The sequence below is a fragment of the Saccopteryx bilineata genome, chromosome 10 (genome assembly GCF_036850765.1).
Source record: "Saccopteryx bilineata isolate mSacBil1 chromosome 10, mSacBil1_pri_phased_curated, whole genome shotgun sequence".
Lineage (NCBI taxonomy): Eukaryota > Metazoa > Chordata > Mammalia > Chiroptera > Emballonuridae > Saccopteryx > Saccopteryx bilineata.
This window is the reverse complement of record NC_089499.1, coordinates 68,570,168-68,591,644: the sequence shown is the minus strand read 5'-3', so window position 1 is coordinate 68,591,644 and position 21,477 is coordinate 68,570,168. Positions and strand designations below refer to the sequence as shown.

Sequence of the window (21,477 nt, the reverse complement as noted above, 5' to 3'; positions counted from 1 at the left end):
GTACAGCATATTCTTCTGCTGTGCAACCAAACTCGTTCGCCCATGTAGTCTGTAAGTATGACACTAATGGCGTAAGCTGAAACACTCACATCTCAATTGTTTTAAGTTTTCGTGGGAATGAGCATCATAAACCAAAACATCGTATGTTGATACTGTTGTAACCCAAAGACCCCCTGTACTTCATTTTATTTCTCAATTTGCTCAGAATTCAGATGGATATAAAGAGTGCTACTTATTGGCCCTCAAAATTTCATTTACTTCTATAGCATATTTAATTTTCCCAATACCTGTAAATGAGTAATTTCTCCTTCTCTTAGCTTTAGCTGAGACTGCAGATTTTCGATAATGCTGGATCCTGCCCCCATCCTTACAGCATCATAAAGGTTGCTTCCATTTGCTGATACAGACATTGGTCCAAGTGAGTGATCATGAGGCTCATTCTGCATTATTTAAGAAAGCACACAGTTATTCAGTTGTTATAGATTGTGTTCCACTACAAGGTTCAAACAAATTATTCTGTCAGTTCTTGCTTTACAATGTCTACGACCTTCTCAAAGGCAGAAAACCATCTATACTTCTTCACTTTCACAAATATTCAGAAGAATTGCTTGTGGAACGGCAAGATCACGGTGACAGGCTAACTCTTATCGCCACATTTCCTTTATTATTGTTCAGTTTAGGAACTAAGCATATGTAAAAAATAAAACATCACCTGAGACAGGAAAGATGTTTGTAGCCCTGCCATCTCAACTCCACTTATTGAACTTGATCGTGACATTGTGGGAGTGCTAGAAACAGAAAATGGCTTCCGCTCCTTAAGAAATAAGAAAAAAATTCAGTTCACATTAAAGAGCAAAATGAAAAATAAAAAAAACAAACTTTTCTAGGATTAATGCAACAAAGATTCGTTCTAACTTCCTTATAAAATGTTCCAGATATAACTTCTAAAGTCTTATCCTTGCAAGGCACAAAATTTTATAATTTAAAAGTATAAATAGATTTGGTCAAATCATTTCTGGACCCATGTACATTACAACATAATTAGGTTTGTTTTAAATGGAATAAGAATGTTCTTGTTGAAACAATTATATTAACTCACCTCTTCCTATTATGTAACATAATACCAACGAAACCTATTTGTTTAGAATAAGATTACCAATGAATTTTATAAATCATAAAAAAGTTCTGGTTTATCCATTTAATTTTTAGTGTATTCTTTTTAAGTTCCAAATAAATTCAAAAGGCAATGTCAATGTATACATAGGTAATTTTAATATATTATGCTAACTACTGAGTACACACCAATCTTTTATAGGTAACTCACTTTAGAAAAATTACCTTCATTAACCAGAAAGAAAGTGAACAAGTTTTACTTCCAAAGTGCCTACAAGCCAAATGAAGTGCATTAATTTCAGTGAGAGACCACAAAATTCATTTAAAAAGAGGTTCTATAATTCAAATCCTAGAAATCATAGATCTCTTTGAATAAGCTCCAATTCCTTTAGATTCACTGTGAACATGACACTAATTACATTACTAGAGTTCAACATCCTACTGATTTTAAACATAAGAAATGTTATTTTAAAAAGTGTAACTAAAATTACAAAACAATTAATGATTAATCACAACAGATACTAACTGGTTACATCAAAAGCAAAAGAAGACAAAATACAATACCTTTTCTTTTATTGCTTCTTGAGAAAAAATTGCTTTCTTCTTTTCTTGTTCAACTTTCATTTTCTCCATTTCTAACTGACTATTCAAAAATGTCTAATGGAGAGAAATACATTTAGATTATTCCTATCACCGTAAGTCAGTCTCAAAGTGAAGAGCATAAAGTATAAACTCCTATTTGTTTCACGACTAACCACCCAGTTCCAAACGCAAGCAGCTCACTCACTCTGTCTTGCCGTCTCATGAGTTTGCTACCACCCCCACTATCCTCTATAGAAGCGCTACAAGGTCAACACTGACAGAAATACCTTTTCTTTTCTTGTCTCTTCAAGTGTTCTTACATATTCATCTTTCAGGTTTTCTAATTCAACCTGGAACCTATTAAGCCAGAGGAAATGAAACAAAACAAAAAAAGTACAAACTATTAAAAACACACTACTTTATTAATTCCAGTTATATATTTAGTAGTCATTTTTATTACTAAATTGATTTTCCAATTGTTTTTCCAGATGACCTGGGTTTTACTCAGAAGCCCAATGACACTTTTGTGCACTTAATTTATTGGCACTTTAAGATTTCATTTAAAAAGACTTTCTAAAGAGAATTTTGAATATGACCATTCCATAGTATGTTCAGTTTCTGCAAAAGCTTTAGAGGATTCTATAAAAATATTTGCAAAATTTCATATACTTTATAAATCATTTTTACTTGACAACTTGTTTTAAAAGTAAAATTTCCAAGAAAGAACTGAGGGTAAAAACACATTAATCATAGCCTTGATATAATTTCAGATAGATGGATTTCACAGCCTGTAGTTTCCAATGAACCAGGACATTTACTTAGAAAGAGCGAAACACAGCTAACTCCAGTAAATGGTCTCCAAACTATTTTGTGGTTACAGGCTCCTTTATCATATCTGATTAAAGCAATGAAATATTTACCCTAGCAAAGATGTACAGAATATGCCACACAATTTCAAGAATGCATGTAAGATTCAATGAATCCCAGTACTATATCTTGCCAAATATATCTTATATATTTTTAGTTCTCAGTGACATGAAGCCAAAAGCCAACAATATATATTTTTAAGTGCTTTAAAATGTCATAAGCAGTCTGGCCTGTAGTGGCACAGTGGATAGTGTGTCAACCTGGAATGCTGAGGTCACTAGTTCAAAACCCTGGGCTTGCCTAGTCAAGGCACAAACAACAGCAATCAATGAACAGCTAGAGTGAAACAACTATGAATTGATACTTCTCCCCCCATCCCCCTGTAAAATAAATAAATAAAATCTTTTTTTAAAAAGTCATAAAGCTACCAAAAATGGACACTCAAGAAATATGCTCACCTATTATTTTCATCCTCCAGTTTTCTTAGCCTATTTTTTTCTGATTCTAGCTGGGCCTGAAATCTACTGTTTTCCTGTCTTAAGAGAGAATTCTGTGACTCCAAAGAAGACAGCTGAATTTTGTTGGCTAGGAGTTCTTCTGTAGCTGCATGTTCTCTTTCAACCGCTGCTGCCAACAAGGTCTGAGATTCACCTGAACAGAGGATAAAAAAAGAAAAATCACAGATACATATACCCAAGACACCAAGATACCAGTCAGTTCTGACTTTCAATGATGCAATAGCTACTACACTTAAATCTGTAACTGCTTAGTGCCTAGGGCAGGACTGCTACAGTGACAAAAAAAAAACAAAAACAATTTTATTTCTATCTGCTTATCATTTTTCCCCTAAATCTTTTTATTTGAAAGTGGAATTTGTATAAAAAGAACAACTGAGCCTGACCAGGCGCTGGTGCAGGGGATAGAGCGTAGGACTGGGATATGGAGGACCCAGGTTCGAGACTCCGAGGTCACCAGCTTGAGCGTGAGCTCATCTGGTTTGAGCAAAGCTCACCAGCTTGGACCCAAGGTTGTTGGCTCGAGCAAGGGGTTACTCGGTCTGCTGAAGGCCCACGATCAAGGCACATATGAGAAAGCAATCAATTAACAACTAAGGAGCCACAAAGAAGAATTGATGTTCCTCATCTCTCCCTTCCTGTCTGTCTGTCCCTATCTGTCCCTCTCTCTGACTCTCTCTGCCACAAAAAAAAACCAAACAAAATACAAAAAAACAAACGAAAAGAACAGTTGATGCCCTGGCCGGATAGCTTAGTTGGTTAGACCACTGTCCCAAAGCACAGAGGCTGCCGGTTTGATCCCCAGTCAGGGCATATATAGAAACAGATTTTCCTGTTTCTTTTCTGCTCTTTCCCTTCCTCTCTCTAAAACCAATAAAATAAGCATTAAAAATAAAAGAGCAGTTGTAAGAAATGGTGCTGGAGCAACTGGACATCTATAGGCCAAAAAGAAAAAAAAAATTCTCAAACTAAACTTCACACTGTATATAAAAATTAACTCAAAATGAATAATAAAGTATAAAAATTTTATGAAAAAAAGAAATATGCCCTGGCTGATGGCTCGCTTGGTGGAGCACTGTCCTGCAATGCAGAGGTGGCTGGTTTGGTCCTTGGCCGGGGCACATACAGAAACAGACTGATGCTTCTGTCGCCCCCTTACCCCCCTTCCTCTCTCTGGATTCAGTAAAAAAATAAAAGATTAAAAAAATAGAAAAAAATAGACAAAAAAAAAGGCAACAGAGAACATTTAAAAAAAAAAAAGAAATATTCAGTATCCAAGAAAAGGCAAAGTGTACTTAGATTTGACACTAAAAGCATGAGCCATAAAAATAAAAACTGATATTCCCAGACAACGAAAGGAATTCATTAACACCAAACCAGTATTATAAGAAATGTAAAAGGACTTCTTAAAAAAGAATTTTTAAGCCTGACCAGGCAGTGGCGCAGTGGATAGAGCATCGGACTGGGATGCAGAGAACCCAGGTTTGAGACCCCAAGGTCGCCAGCTTGAGTGTGGGCTCATCTGACTTGAGCAAGGCTCACCAGCTTGAGCCCAAAGTCGCTGACTCAAGCAAGGGGTCACTCGGTTTGCTGTAGACCTGCCCGCCTTCCCCCCCCCCATCCATCAAGGCACATATGAGAAAGCAATCAATGAACTACTAAGGAGCCGCAATGAAGAACTGATGCTTCTCATCTCTCTCCCTTCTTGTCTGTCTGTCCCTATCTGTCCTTCTCTCTGACTCTCTCTGTCTCTGTCACAAAAAAAAATAATTTTTTAATTAAAAATATGAGAAAATATTGCAATAAAAATTTCTCACCAACAAAGAGTAATGCATAATAGCAGCAATCAACCAACACTAAAACTAGCACAAAGGTTCAAAGGCAGAAGTAGGAAAAGCATATATAATTACAACAGTAAACTAAAGGATTCAAACACAAACACACACACACAAGAAGTAAAAAATGACAAAAACATAAATGTGGAGGGGTGAATAAAAATAGTAATGACTTGAGAACATGTTTGAACTTAAGTGACCATTAACTTAAAATAGACTGTTATAATCATAATTTGGTAAAGATGAAGCACATGAAAAACACAAACCAAATTCCACAGGAGCTATACAAGAAATAAAGAGAAAAGAATCCAAAACACAACACTACAGAAAGTCATCTACAAGAGAAAAAATATAAGGAACAGAGAGCACCACAAAATGAATCAGAAAACAATTAATAAAATAGCAATATCTACATGCCTATCAGTAATTAATTTAAATGGATAAAAAAGATGCAGTAGGTATATATAGGAATATTACTCAATCATAAAAAAAGAATAAAATCTTACCAGCTGCAACAACATGGATGGATCTAGAGGTTATTATGTTAAGTGAGATAAGTCAGACAAAGACAAATACTATATGATTTCACTTAAATGTGGGACCTAAAAAAACAAGATAAATGAACAAACAAAACAGAAATAGACTCAGATACAAAGAACTGATCGTTGACAGACAGAAGAGGTACTGGAGAGCTGGGTGAAAAGGATGAAGGAATTCAAAAGTACAGGCCCTGACTGGGTAGCTCAGTTGTTGAAGTGTTGTCCTGGTATACCAAGGTTGCAGGTTTGATTCCCAATCAGGGCACACACAAGAATCAACCAATGAACCAATGAATGCATAAATAAGTGGAACAACAAATCGATGTTTCTTTCTCTTCATCCCTTCTTCTATCCCTCTAAAATCAATTAAAAATTTTTTTTGAAGTAAAAATTAGCAGTTACAAAATAGTCATGGGGTTGTAAAGTACAGCATAGGAAATACAATCAATAACTAATAACCAGGTGCCAGGTGGGTGCAAGAATTATCAGGCGATCACTTTGTAAGGTATATAAATGCCTAACCACTATGTGGAACACATGAAAAAATATCATATTGAATGTTAACTAATTGAAAAAAATTTTTTTTAAGAAAAATGGATAAAATGGACTTCTTCCAAATTTTAAACTTTTGTTCTGTGTGAACAGGATAAAAAGTCAAGCTACAGACTTGGCGAAAAGAAATGCAAACCACATTATCTAAGACTAGTTATCTAGTATATATAAAGAAGTCTCATGAAAATACTAACAATCCAATTAGAAAATGGGCAACAGACCTGAACAGACATTTCACTGAAGAGAATATACAAATAGAAAATAAGCACATAAAATGATGTTCAACATCATTAGTCTTCAGGGAAATGCACATTAAAATCCTAACAAGATACCACTACACACCTGCAGGACTAAGTGAAGAACAGGGAGAACACAAACCCTGGCAAAGACATGGGGAAACTGGGTCACTCTTATACATACAGCCACTCTGGAAAAGTTTGCCATTTTCTTTAAAAACTAAAAGCTCGGCCCTGGCCGGTTGGCTCAGTGGTAGAGCGTCGGCCTGGCGTGCAGAGGTCCCGGGTTCGATTCCTGGCCAGGGCACACAGGAGAAGCGCCCATCTGCTTCTCCACCCCTCCCCCTCTCCTTCCTCTCTCTCTCTTCCCCTCCCGCAGTGAGGCTCCATTGGAGCAAAGATGGCCCGGGCGCTGGGGATGGCTCCTTGGCCTCTGCCTCAGGCGCTAGAGTGGCTCTGGTCGCGGCAGAGTGACGCCCCGGAGGGGCAGAGCATCGCCCCCTGGTGGGCATGCTGGGTGGATCCTGGTCGGGCGCATGTGGGAGTCTGTCTGACTGTCTCTCCCCGTTTCCAGCTTCAGAAAAATACAAAAACAAACAAACAAAAAAAAAACCTAAAAGCTCAACTACCCATGCACATCTGGGCATTTATCCAGAGAAATGAAAATGTATATTCACACTAAAACTTGTACATGAATGTTCATAGAAGCTTATCTATACAGACAAAACCTAGACATCCCATATAGGCTTTATCAAGTAAACGAAATGTGGTACATACATACGTACATAAAACAACACTAATAAAATAACCTAATCAGGCCCTGGCCAGTTGGCTCGGTGATAAGAGTGTCGGCCTGGCATGTGGAAGCCCCGGGTTCAATTCTCAGGGCACACAGGACAAGTGCCCATCTGCTTCTCCACCCCTCCCCCTCTTACTTCTCTCTCTTCCCCTCCTGCAGCCATGGCTTGACTGGAATGAGTTGGCCCAGGTGCTGAGGATGGCTCCCCGGCCTCCACCTCAGGCACTAAGAGCTCAGTTGCTGAGCAATGGAGCAATGCCCCAGATGGGCTTGCCGGGTGGATCCTGGTCCGGGAGCATGCAGGAGTCTGTCTCTCAGTCTCCCCTCCTCTCACTGAATATAAAAATACAACAACAAAACCTAATCACTGACACACTTAAAAACAGGAATGAATCTCCAAAGAATTATGCTGAGAGAAAAAGCCAATCACAAAATGTCACATATTACACAATTCTATCCATATAGAATTTTGAAATTCCAAAATTTTTGAAATACGGGACAGATGAGTGGTTGCCCAGGATTTGGGACAGGGGAGGAGGGCCACAAAGGTGGTCAGTGTGGTTATAAAAGGGCAACATGAGGAATCTTCGGTATTGGAATTATTCAATATCTTGACTGTAGTGATGAATACATGAACCCACACAAGTAGTAAAATTGTGAAGAAAATTAATACACACACAGACACACACAAATAAGTACCAATGAAACTGGAAAAATCTGAGTAAGATCAGTAAACTATCAATGTCAATACCCTGGTTGTAATATTATAATTTTGTAAAACAATATTTGGAGATGCTGATATATGAAAGTACTATTTCTTATAACTGCATGTATAGCTACAATTACCTGAACAAAAGTTCTTCTTTTAAAAAAAAAAGACAAGATTAGCGGGTAAGATTCTGAGATTTAGCCAAGGCAAGAATGTTTTGTATTTTTCCCCCACTGAAGTAGATCTAATATTTCTATAATACATGTAATACTTCATTCCACACTGCATCAACAGCCCTATTACTAGCACTATCCAATATGTCTGCCTGTGGCTTCACCTATATTCCTCAACACCACATCATTGAGACTATGCAGACTCCAGTTTATTTTTTATTTTTTAACCATACCTTTTGATTTTAGAGTGAAAGAAAGGGAGAGAAAGACAAAGAGAAAGAGAAACATTGACTTATTGTTCCACTCATTATTTATGCATTTAGTGGTTGATTCTTGTACGTTTCCTTACTGGGGACTGAACCCACAATCTTTGCCTATTGGGATGACACTCTAACTGACTTAGCTACCTGGCCAGGGCCTGTAGACTCCAGTTTAAAAATCACAATAAGGACAACTCCTAGCCTTCACTTATTGCTAAATAAACATTTGTGTCAGAAGGTGTCATTTTCAGATAGCTCACATTTCATGACAAATTGATCTCAAAAACTGTCAGAGATAAATGATGGGCCTAAAATTTATATATATAAGTTAAACAATATATGAAGGTTCATCTAGTTCAGGGATTTTCTTTTTAAGCAGGAAAATCATTTTTCAGACAAAACCCTAAATGGAACTCAAGCCAGACAAAGCAGGCGCTGCTCTCATTAAAGCGCCTGCAGGGAGCCCGGCCCCTTACTGGGAGCTTCCCTCCACAGTGACAGCCAGCCCTGAGACACATGCTAGACCGTTGGAAAGCCACTAACCTAGCTCCCCCTCAGGATTTCCAGTGAGAGTCCAGAACAGGGAAGTGACTTGCTCCAGATGATCTGGCTGGATGATCGTAAACGAAACAAAACAGCCCTGCGCCCAGGCCTCCCAACCTCCACTCAGGTCTGCTTTCATCACTGTCCCGTGCTGCCTCTCAGGTTACACGCATCTGTCATAGCACTGCTAGCTTCTGGGATATCTAACATATGAATATACACCTGTCTCTGTTTGAATAAACGTCTCGAAAAAATAATTTTCTTTTTATTAACAGCACAGAGGGCAAATGGGGGCATTTTTACAAAGAAGCAGTATATGAAATCCTAAGACTCCACGGCATCTGAACACTAGTTTAACCTGGATTCTCCTTAGATCTAGCTCTGCTCTTGGAGTTCTGCCACTGACTAAAACCATATCTGGCCTCTACTTTCCACGCTATTATAGACAAGCTAGAAAAAGGTCAGACCTAGCAAGGAACAATGGAAAAACTGAGTGCAGTAGTCTGTAAAGGTGAATGAAACCGACATGAAAGTGTTTTAGACAGTATCTGATACACTGTTAGGGAAAACAAGTGGTCTGAGAGACAAGATGTCAGAAAGTAAATGTAAAACAGAAGAGGTAAAAATCAACAAGTCAGATAAAATATAACTATGGGAGCAAGCAAATTTCAATTACAGACCATTATCGACTCTATAAACAAGATGAAAGGGCTTCTTCATTGAGCTTAAGAACTAAAGCAGTTACCCAGCCTATCAGAGAGATTCTTCTCTAACTTCTCCCACGACGATGTCTGGGACCCTAGTGTTGCTTGCAAATTTTCTATCTGCCGAAGCAATGGTCTTGTTGTTGATGAAACACTTTGACTCAGTTCCTGGTTCCGATTCTCCGCTTCCTGGAGTCTCTGAATCATGAAATTCTTAAATTATTACCACTGACAGCAGTAAAAGCAGCAAAAACACTAGAAAAAAAATTTATTAAAGATTTCTGGAAAAAATATTTCTCCAAGATAGAATTACCTTTATAAATTAAATTATTTTCTAATTATTCAATCCTTGAGTTAAGCTGCATAAGTTAGTATCTAAATAAGTGCTTCTTTACAACACACTAAGATAAAGATAGCCTTTGAGCATCTTAAGGTAAAAATGAGTTATCATCCAAACTTCCCTGAAGTTGCTCCTCATCTATATATTTCTATTTATAAAAACAGAAAGTTCAATCTGAGCTGCATTTTCTCTTCCTCTTACCATGCACGTTCACTGACTGAAAACTGATACAGTAATATAAAACTGGGCACTGATTATCTGCCCCACAGTAATCAGACTGACAATAATTAATAAACCAGCTACTACAAATGAAGAACAATACTGAACACACAATCTGTCATAATAAAATTGTTTTCTAAAAAACAGAATTAGGGCTTTTCTTATATATTTTTAATGTTCCAACTCGGATTTTATTGGCATAAGCCACAAAAAAACAGCAAATAATAGGCATGGTAGGAACCCTCTCAATTCCATGAACTTTACCCCACTGAGTCATTTTTTATTTCTAAGAAAATACATCTTGGATGTGTGTTTAGGAAAACTGTGACAGCACCTGCTGGAGTTCACTGATCTCATGGCGTAAGTAGTCCTCTTTGCTGGCAGCCGCTTGCTCTGCACCTTGCAGGGCCAGCCTCAGGTCCCCCACCTGTACGCAGAGAAGCAGTGCACTGTAACAGTATCAAACACTGTCCATAACTTCCTAAGGACATATTCTGAGTTGTGTGAACTTACTGTTCATGCATAATACTCTATACTATCCAATGAGCTTTTACATAGGAGTATCCGTTCCCTTTCATCAAACAATTCCAAAACTGTACATATGTTCAGTATGTACTAAGGAAAGTACTCTATTAGGAATTTTTTAAAAAAGGATATAAATATGTACAAGACATAGCCACTGCCCCACAAGATAGGAGATGATGCATCCACAAATGTCTGCAGTATAGATAGAATGCGACATCTACAAGCTATGAAAGCAAGTCCTGAGAATTCATTCTATGGGAGCAGATCTCTGTGAACACAGATATGTTCTCCACACTGTCACCTAGATTAGCAACAACACACAAAACATGAAATATTCTATATATCCATCAGGAGTAATCTATTTTTGCAAATCTTAATACAACATGAATATACCCATTACAAATTATAATGATAAATGTAAAAAAACATGTAAAAATGTATGAATTAATCTTAAATAAAAAAAATATAAAATATATAATATCAAGTATAAAAATACATACAGGGAAATAATACACAAAATTGAGAGTATTCATAAAGATGATTTTATGAATAGTAGTGCCCTACACTCTCGATCTCCCATTCCCCCAATTTTTCATTACTGTTCTAGTATATTTTTAATTTAAAACATTCATAATTCTCTGTCCCAGTGATACAGTAGCAGAAACATAAGGAATATATGAACCATGGTGTGAACCTTGTTATGAACCCAACTATCTATCAGTAAGAAGTGACTGAATACAATGAAGCATTATAACTGTAAAGATATTTTTTAAAAAGATCTGTTAAAAAAAAAACAACAAAAAACCCCTCTATGTTCTACTATGAAATAATCACCAAGATAATTTATTTTATAGACAAAGCAAGCTGTAAAACAGAATAAACTATACACGCACACACACACAGATGTATATATATACACATATATGTATACTTTACATATATGTATATTTTTTATCTATATATGTTTTTTTCTTTTTATTTTCCTTGTCTCCTGACCTTTCGTGGGTATATCCTCAGCCTAGGATACACCTTCCCAATCTTGGCAAGATGGTTGGGATTTTTGTTGTTATTTTTCTTTAGGTCTCAGTTTCCATGCTGCCATTTTATTTATTTATATATATACATTTATATATATACAGTATATATATATACTGCTCACAAAAATTAGCGGATATTTTATGGCTTCATATTCCTTTTGAAATATCCCCCAGTTTTTGTGAGTAGTATACATACACACATATACAAATATGCCATATATATACACACACATATATACATATATATACACATATATATACACACACACATATATATACATATATATAAAGATATAAATTTCAGTCATTTGAAATTTGTTGGAACTTGCTTCATAGCACCATATGGTCAGTTTTTAAAAATTTGCAGGTTTTTTGTACAGTGGAGTATTTATGCATGTTGAATCCAACTTTCTGCTTCTCTTATTTTTTATACCCTTGCTGATTTTTTTTGTGTGGGGTCTATTGGTTCTGAAAGAAGTATGCTTTATCCCTGAATGAGAGAGGTTAGTTAAATCTCCTATAATTGTAACCAAACAGGAACAGGGCCCAGAGTGCATCTGCCTCAGGCAGGCCAGTAGTGTGTGGGTTCTTGACTTTGTATAGGGAAGATTTCCCAGCACAGGTGCAGGTGATTTTGAGAGTACCTTTACCACAGCTGGAGACAGTGAAACAAGGAAGGGAGGGCGCTTAGAAGAAGCAGCAAGAGCCTGACCAGGCAGTGGCGCAGTGGATAGAGCATCAGACTGGGACACGGAGGACCCAGATTCGAAACCCCAAAGGTCACTGGCTTGAGCGCAGGCTCACCAGATTGAGCGTGGGGTTGCTGGCTTGAACGTGGGATCATAAGCATGACCCCAAGGTTGCTGGCTTGAGCCCAAGGTCACTGGTTTGAACAAGCATCTCTCGCTTTGCTGTAGCCACCCCCCAGTCCCGTCAAGGCACATATGAGAAAGCAGTCAATGAACAAATAAGGTGCCGTAACAAAGAACTGATGCTTCTCATCTCTATCCCTTTCTGCCTATCTGTGCTTATCTGTCCCTCTCTCTGTCACAAAAAAAAAAAAAAGCAGCAGCAGCAACAAGAGAGCCTAGGTGGGGCTGCAGTGTCTCACTGAGAAATAAAGTCACAGTGACAGAAGCGAGCCGAGGTGAGGCTGCTGTCAGCTCACTGGAAAGTCAGAGGAAAGGGGGCCTTGGTGACAGGCTTAGGGGGTTAGCCTGGGACTAGCTGCCTTTGCTCCCCTGGTTGCAAGTCTTCTTGGGGATCTTCAGAGTTGAGGAGATGCATGCTTGTTGGGGAAGAAGAGGGGGAAGAAAAGGCGTGGGCATGCTCCCGGGACGGAAGTGCTAATAGCAAATGGTATTTTATGAAGAAGGATGAGTGAAATACATACACATAGTGTATGTGAATATAGCTCTAAGTAAATGTATACAAAATGTATATTTTCTTATATTTACAACTAGAAACATTAAAAAAATGAATACCAATGAAATGGTTACTTCTAAGCAAATAAAAGAAACAGGGAGGGCTCAGTTAGAAAAAATATTGTCTCAATATTTTTGTTATATAGCTCTCCCTTATAAATCATATAAACGCTTAACACATTCATGCAATATTAAATCAAAAGTGCATTGGGGCCCTGGCCGGTTGGCTCAGCGGTAGAGCGTCGGCCTGGCATGCGGGAGACCCGGGTTCGATTCCCGGCCAGGGCACACAGGAGAAGCGCTATTTGCTTCCCCACCCCCACCCCTCCTTCCTGTCTGTCTCTCTCTTCCCCTCCCGCAGCCAAGGCTCCATTGGAGCAAAGATGGCCTGGGCGCTGGGGATAGCTCCTTGGCCTCTGCCCCAGGCGCTAGAGTGGCTCTGGTCGGGGCAGAGCAACGCCCCGGAGGGGCAGAGCATCGCCCCCTGGTGGGCGTGCTGGGTGGATCCCGGTCGGGCGCATGCGGGAGTCTGTCTGACTGTCTCTCCCTGTTTCCAGCTTCAGAAAAATACAAAAAAAAAAAAAAAAAAGTGCATTGGGTCAATGAGGAAATAACAGTCTTTTTTTTAAAATAGTGCCAAGAAACTGGATATCCACATGCAAAAAACTAAATGTGAGAGTTAATACTATGACACCCAAAACACAAGCAACAACAACAAAAAATAGGGTAGTGGGACTGAATAAAAATTAAAAAACGTTTGGCCCTGGCCTGGTAGCTCAGTTGGTTAGAGCACTGTCCTGATACGCCAAGTTTGTGGGTTCAACATCTGGCCAGAACACATACAAGGATCAACCAATGAATACCTAAATAAGTGGAACAACAAAATGATGTCTCTCTCTCTCCCTCTCTTCCTCTCAAATCAATAACTAAAAAAGTTTTTATGAAATTGAAAAACTTTTGTCTAATCGGTGATGGCGCAGCGGATAAAATTATTGACCTGGGATGCTGAGGTCCCAGGTTCAAAACTCCAAGGTCACTCACTGGTTTGAGCACAAGCTCATTCATCTGGAGTGCACACTCACCAGTTTGAGTGCGGGGTTGCTGGCCTGAGCATGGGATCACCGACATGACCCCATGGTCGCTGGCTTGAGCCCAAAGGTCACTGGCTTGAGCCCAAGGTGACTGGCTTTGAGCAAAGGGTCAATGGCTCAGCTTGACCTGCCCCTGCCCATGAAGGCGCATATGAGAAGCAATCAACAAACAATTAAAAAGTGCCACAACTATGAGTTGATGCTTCTAGTCTCTCCCCTTTCCTGTCTGTCTCAATGACGCTCAAAAAAAAAAAAAAAAATTAAAAACTTCTGTGCACCCAAAGACACTATCAAGAAAGTGAAAGAGAACTTTCACTTGAAGAAAACAGTGGGAGAAAATATGTGCAAATTCTACATCTGATATGGGTCTATTGTGTAGGAGTAACTGCTCACAAAATTTAGGAGATATTTACTATGAAGAGATAAAAAAAACACTTGATATTTTTTATTAAAGAATAACATCAGAAAAGCAAACAAGTCAAAGAAAGTTGTTCAATTATGCAAATAAGATGCAAAACCAACTTTTATTTCATTGGTAAAAATGCACTATACTAAAGGCTGAAAGTACTGGATTATCTGCACGTTCCCTGATCCCCTAATTTTTGTGAGCAGTACATAAAGAATAATAAAAAGACAACCCAATTAAAGAATGGGCAAAGGATATAAATATCTGAATAAATTTCTCCAAAGAGGATCCATGATGGCCAATAAGCACTAAAAAAGATGCTTCAACATCATTAGTCACTGAGGAAATGTAAATCAACACTGCATTCAGATACTACTTCGTACCCAATAAAAGGGCTACACTGAAAAAATATTCAATAGAATTTTATTATTGTGAATTTCAGACTTATTTGAGATTATAAAGGCTAAGGACCCTATTACTAAAGAAGTACACATGTACACATATATAGTAAACATTGCATATAATTTAAAGAGAATCTGAGTAGCTTCATGGACCTCAGATGGAGGAGGAATCCCTAAATTTGTCAGATTTTGTTTTATAGACTCATCAGTTGATGTATATTTTTTACATTTTGTTAATATGAAAAAAATCCTGCTTTAAACTTTCATTGACAATTTTTAGTGTGAACATATATTTTAAATTCCCTTAACTACGTACCCTCCACTCATATGGTAACTATATATGAGTGGTAACGGTGTATGAGGAGCATGCACTCCTGGCTGGTTAGTTCAGTCAGTTAAGAGAGTCATCCCAAAAGGACAGGGTTGTGGGTTCAATACCAGGGTCAGGGCACACTTGGGAAGTAACTAATGAATGCGTGACTGAGTGGAACAACAAATAAATGCTTCCCTCCCCCGCCCCTCTCTCTCCTTTCCTATCTCCCTATCTAAAAAAGAACATTACCAGCAAACCTGGCTGGACAGCTCAGCTGGCTGGAGCATCATCCCGGAGTACTGAGGTTGCCAGTGCAATTCCCTGGCCAGGGCACATACAGAAACAGCTTGATGTTCCTGTCTCTCTCTCTCTCTCTCTCTCTCTCTCTCTCAGGAATTAAAAAGACTAACAAATACAGGAAAGGATGTAGAGAAATTAAAACCTTTATACATTGCTGGTAGGAATGTAAACTGATGCAGCTGTTGCAGAAAAATATGGCAATTTATTAAAAATGTTAAATATACAGTTACCATATGAGTGGAGGGTACATAGTTAAGGGAATTTAAAATATAGTTCACACTAAAAATTGTCAATGAAAGTTTAAAGCAGGATTTTTTTCATATTAACAAAATGTAAAAAATATACATCAACTGATGAGTCTATAAAACAAAATCTGACAAATTTAGGGATTCCTCCTCCATCTGAGGCCCATGAAGCTACTCAGATTCTCTTTAAATTATATGCAATGTTTACTATATATATGTACATGTGTATTTCTTTAGTAATAGGGTCCTTAGCCTTTATAATATTCTCAAATAAGTCTGAAATTCACAGTAATTAAGCAGTACTGCTATAAGCATCACTTTCTTTTTTTTTTTTAATTTTATTTATTTATTTATTTATTTTATTTATTCATTTTAGAAAGGAGAGAGAGAGGGAGAGAAGAGAGAGACAGAGAGAGAGAAGGGGGAGGAGCAGGAAGCATCAACTCCCATATGTGCCTTGACCAGGCAAGCCCAGGGTTTTGAACCGGCGACCTCAGCATTTCCAGGTCGACTAAGCATCACTTTCAACAACAGTTTAAAAGCACAGTATTAAGTTTGCCCAACAGGATCATAAAAGGAAATGTAATACGTGTACCACTGAATAAGGTTCAACTCAAATTAACTAATAAGTTCTTTAATTTACAGAAACACAAAGATTAAAGATGAATTTAGTTAATCATCCACTGCTTACCTGAATGGCTAATGCTTCTTGCTGCTGATGGGCTTCCTCTTGGACCTTCTCTAGTGCTGCAGAAAGTTCTTCCTTAGCTTTCATTTCATGACGCAGAGCAGCTTCCTGTGCCTCACTATCCTTTGCAGCATTGGCCTTGTGAAGATCAGTAAGTTCTCTTTAAAAAATTAGATTGATAAATCTTATTTAAAATAACAGACATGGCCAAAGTTATGAAATTTCCATGTAGATTTATTTCCAGGAGCTCTGCAGCATGAGGGGAAGTTCAGCATACAATAGTGACGGCAGTAAGAACTCTCTGCTGCACTTGCCTTGAAGGGTTGTAAGTTTATTTACAGTTAAGTTTACAAGTGATCAGATAACAGAAAAAGATTTCTTCAACATCTGCAGTTAGCTGATTTTAAATGAGTAGAATATTTATTAATTCTCTTACTTGTATGCACTGTCAAGAGCAGCCTGAATACTTCGGTTCTTTTCTTCAAGTTCATCCTTGTCCACCTGAAGTCGGCCAAGATCCTTCTCTTGGCATTCGACTACAGAATTCAGTTTTTTAATATTTTCTCTATGCTGTTTCTCAACTTCTTCTTTGCCATCAAGAACCTATATATTATAAAACAGGCAAAAGTATTCTTTAATAAATAACACCATGATAAATAACTGTATCAGGAATCTCAAGAGTGGTAACAATGAATAATCATCTTAACATTTGTCTATTAAATTGAAAAACCCCACCTACATGATATACCCCAATAAATCATTCCAAATGTTTTATAAACCATAGCCAATTGTTCATAAAGTAATAACAATTTATATGTAAAGAATGATTAACATTCACCTGTTTTAAATGTTGCAACTCTTCTTCTAGCTCTTTAACATTTTTCTTCAGCTTTGCAATAATATTTTCATTTTCTTTGTCTTTAGCTCTTAATTTCTTAATGATGTTAGAACTATTCAGCTGCTGTTTTGAAAGTTTTTCTCCTGGCAATGGCAAGAGTATAAATTCAAATAATGATTTCCTAAGAATCTAAATAGAATGTTTACCTGATTGGTGACATAAAATGATAGATTTAATCACAATATTGTTACCACCAATGTTAAGCTAATTTGGACAAGGATCATCAATGAATGCTAAAATTATTAGGTGCAAGGATGGTAGAGAATAGGATACTGTCTTAAAGAAGCACTCCCACATATTACTTAGGAGTTACAAAGGGAAAGATGTACTTTTAAGATGAAAAACCTGGCAGTCAGCACTGTAACCAAACATTCAGTTTCGGCATCAACAATAGTGGTATAGCCTGACAATATGCGGCTACTGAAGTGATAAAGCAACAGGCGCACAAGATCACGTAATGTTTCTTACAGAAACATTCTTCAATGTTATGAAGAGAGAGCTATCCTAGATTAATAGAAGACTATAAATGAATGAATGAATGCCGAATGAATGAATGAATGCCAAATGTAATGTAGAAACTTTGATTAGATCTTTGAGCAGGACAAGTAACGAGCTATAAAGGTCATTTTTAGAGACAGCAGGGGGTAAATGATAAAATATATGCTGGAACACACTTCTGAATTTTCTTATTATGATTATGATGTACATATAAAGAAAATTACTTGCTCTTGGGAGATGCAGAATGAAGAATTTAGGAGTGGATTACAAATTCAATGCAATCCCATCAAAATTTGAAAGGTATTTATCACAAAAAAATTTTTAAATCCTAAAATTTATATAAAACCACATAAGACCTCAAATAACAAAAGCAATCCTGGGCAAGAACAAAGCCATAGGGATCATATTTCCTAACTTCAAAACATATTACAGGCCCTGGCTGGTTGGCTCAGTGGTAAAGCATCAGCCAGGCATGTGCAAGTCCCGGGTTCGATCCCTGACCAGGGCAGACAAGAGAAGAGACCATCTGCTTCTCCACCCTTCCCCCTCCCCTTTCTCTCTGTCACTCTCTTCCCCTTCTGTAGCCAGGGCTCCACTGGAGCAAAGTTGGCCCAGGTGCTGAGGATGGCTCCATGGCCTCTGCCTCAAGCACTGGAATGGCTCCGGTTGCAACGAAGCAATGCCCGGATGGGCAGAGCATCGTCCCCTGGTGGGCATGCCGGGTGGATCCTGGTTGGGCACATGTGAGAGTCTCTCTGCCTCCCTGCTTCTGACTTCAGAAAAATATCCCCCCAAAAAAACAAAATCAAAAAACACTAACATATTACAAAGCTACAGTAATCAAAACAGCATGGTAATGGCATAAAAACAGATGTATATAAGAGACTGCAAGCTGACAAAGTCCTCACAGTTTAAGGCTTACGCTAAAGGCTAAGTTCTTCCCCTCATCGCCATGTTAGCTGTGAAGCTGAGTGTTTCTACTCGTCCCATCCCTCCACCTCACTTGCTTCAATTGCTAAAGGCAACTTACCCTTCCTCTCACCCTTTGTTCTGATGTTGGTTGATTTCAGTTATACATGATGGGGGGATTCCTCTTTACACTTTAAATCAGGGGTCCCCAAACTTTTTACAGAGGGGGCCAGTTCACTGTCCCTCAGACCGCTGGAGGGCCAGACTATAAAAAAAACTATGAACCAATTCCTATGCATACTCCACATATCTTATTTTAAAGTAAAAAAACAAAACGGGAACAAATACAATATTTAAAATAAAGAACAAGTAAATTTAAATCAACAAACTGACCAGTATTTCAAAGGGAACTATGCTCCTCTCACTGACCACCAATGAAAGAGGTGCCCCTTCCGGAAGTGCGGCGGGGGCTGGATAAATGGCCTCAGGGGGCTGTGTGCGGCCGGTGGGCTGTAGTTTGGGGACCCCTGCTTTAAATGGATTCCTGTTTATGCCTTAAGAGAATTCCTCTTTATACCTCAGATGTGTGACTTTATATCGGAGACTTCCTTATTTGCAAAAGGCATTTGCATTATATAACAAAGCGGAATCAGAGGCCTTGCTCTGCTCTAGATTGCCATCAGCTTGCCGAGACCTCCCAATTCCATACTTCTTTTCTCTGAGTTTATTTCTGCATTCTGCATCATTGTCACTCAGGACCTGAACAATTACTAGCCACGCTGGTCTGCGGCACATGTAGATCAATGGAACAGAACAGAGCTTAGAAATTAATCCACACACTTTACAGTCAACTGATCTTCAACAAGGATGCCAAGAACAATGGGGAAAGGATAGTCTCATTAATAAATGGTATTGGGAAACTGAATTTCCATATGCAGAAGAATGCAATTGGACCTTATCACATACACAATATAAAAATCAACTGACAATAGATAAAAGATGAAAATGTTAAATCCAGAAACTGTAAAACTAGTAGAAGAAAACACAGGACAAAAGCATTTTGCCATTGGTCTTGGAAATTTTTTGGATATAATACCAAAATCGCTGGCCACACAAGCAATAAGACACGTGATTGCATCAAACTAAAAATTACTGCACAGCAAATAAAACAGCCAACAGAGTGAAGACACAACCTATAAAATGGAAGAAAATATTTTTAAGTCATACACCTGATAAGAGATTAATATCCAAACTCATATAACTCAACAACAAACAAACCAATTAAAACATGGGCAAAGAGCCTAACCAGGCGATGGCACAGTAGACAGAGCGTTAGACCGGGACACGGAGGACCCAGGTTCGAAACCCCAAGGTCACCAGCTGACCGTGGGCTCATCTGGTTTGAGGAAGGCTCGCCAGCTTGAGCCCAAGGTTGGCTTGAGTAAAGGGTCACTTCGTCTGCTGTAGCCCCCTGGACAAGGCACATATGAGATAGCAATCAATAAACAACTAAGGTGCCGCATGAAGAATTGATGCTTCTCATCTCTCTCCCTTCCCGTCTGTCTGTCCATCTCTCTCTCTCTGTCACAAAAAAAAAAAAAAAAAAAAAAAAGGGCAAAATACATTTCTCATAAGATTACAGAAAATGGCCAACAGGTATTTTGAAAAAGTGAACAATACCACTAATCATCATCAGGGAAATACAAATCAAAACTACAATGAAATATTGCCCCACACTTGTTAAGATAACTATTACCAAAAAGACAAAAGATACATAGTGGCAAGGATGTAGAGAAAAGGGACCCTTGCACACTACTGTTAAGAATGTAACTGGCCTGACCTGTGGTGGCGCAGTGGATAAAGCATCAACCTGGAATACTGAGGTCGCCGGTTCAAAGCCCTGAGCTTGCCTGGTCAGGGCACATATGGGAGTTGATGCTTCCTGCTCCTCCCTCCCCCTTCTCTCTCTCTCTCTCTCTCTCTCTCATCTCTAAAAATTAATAAAAATAAATTAAAGCAAAGAATTAAAAAAAAAAAGAATGTAACTGGTGCAGCCACTATGGAAAACAGTATGGAGATTCCTCAAAACACTAAAAATACATGACCGAGCAATCCTGCTTCTAAATATATAACCAAAAAGTAAAACCAGTATCTCAAATAGACATCTCCATTCCCATGTTCACTGCAACATTATTCACAACTGCCAAGATATGGAAACAAAGTGTCTGCCAAAGGATGAATGGATAAAGGTGTGGTGCACAGAAGAAATGTGGTGTGTGTGCATGTGTTTGTGTGTGAATATATATAAACATTATTTAACCTTTAAAAAAATTGGATATCCTGATATTTGCAACAACATGGATGAACCTAGAGGATAAAATAAAATAAGCCAGACAGACCCTGCATGATCACACTTATATGTGAAATCAAAAGTTGAACTCATAAGCAGAGAGTAGAATGGTGGTTAGGAGGTGAAGGTGGGTGAGGAAATGGGGAGATGCTGGGTCAAAAGGTACAAAGACTTAGGTATGTACAATGAGGAAGTTCTGGAGAACTAACATACAGCATGTTGACTCAAGTTAAAATACTGTATTGTGTATTGTACACTTAAAATGTGCTAAAAGAATAGATTTAACCACAAAAAAGGTAACTACATAAGGTAATAATCAGCTTGTATATATACACCAAAAACTTATCCTGTAAACCTTAAATATATACATAAAATTTTTATTTGTAGATTATACCTAAGAAAGCCA

The 21,477-nt window shown here is 38.1% G+C and overlaps 1 protein-coding gene across 2 annotated transcripts in view; it reads right to left on the bottom strand.

The window, feature by feature from the left end:
• TMF1 (TATA element modulatory factor 1) overlaps nucleotides 1-21,477 on the bottom strand; it is a 36,464-nt gene that overhangs the window by 3,483 nt on the left and 11,504 nt on the right. For both annotated transcript variants that reach the window (XM_066244796.1, XM_066244797.1), the window contains 10 exons: nucleotides 17,255-17,397; nucleotides 16,853-17,019; nucleotides 16,420-16,576; nucleotides 10,321-10,413; nucleotides 9,469-9,625; nucleotides 3,021-3,213; nucleotides 1,983-2,052; nucleotides 1,678-1,770; nucleotides 713-814; nucleotides 288-440 (listed from right to left, as the gene is read on the bottom strand). In XM_066244796.1, coding sequence (XP_066100893.1) covers nucleotides 288-440; nucleotides 713-814; nucleotides 1,678-1,770; nucleotides 1,983-2,052; nucleotides 3,021-3,213; nucleotides 9,469-9,625; nucleotides 10,321-10,413; nucleotides 16,420-16,576; nucleotides 16,853-17,019; nucleotides 17,255-17,397 — 1,328 coding nt within the window. The remainder of the gene's footprint in view (nucleotides 1-287; nucleotides 441-712; nucleotides 815-1,677; nucleotides 1,771-1,982; nucleotides 2,053-3,020; nucleotides 3,214-9,468; nucleotides 9,626-10,320; nucleotides 10,414-16,419; nucleotides 16,577-16,852; nucleotides 17,020-17,254; nucleotides 17,398-21,477) is intronic.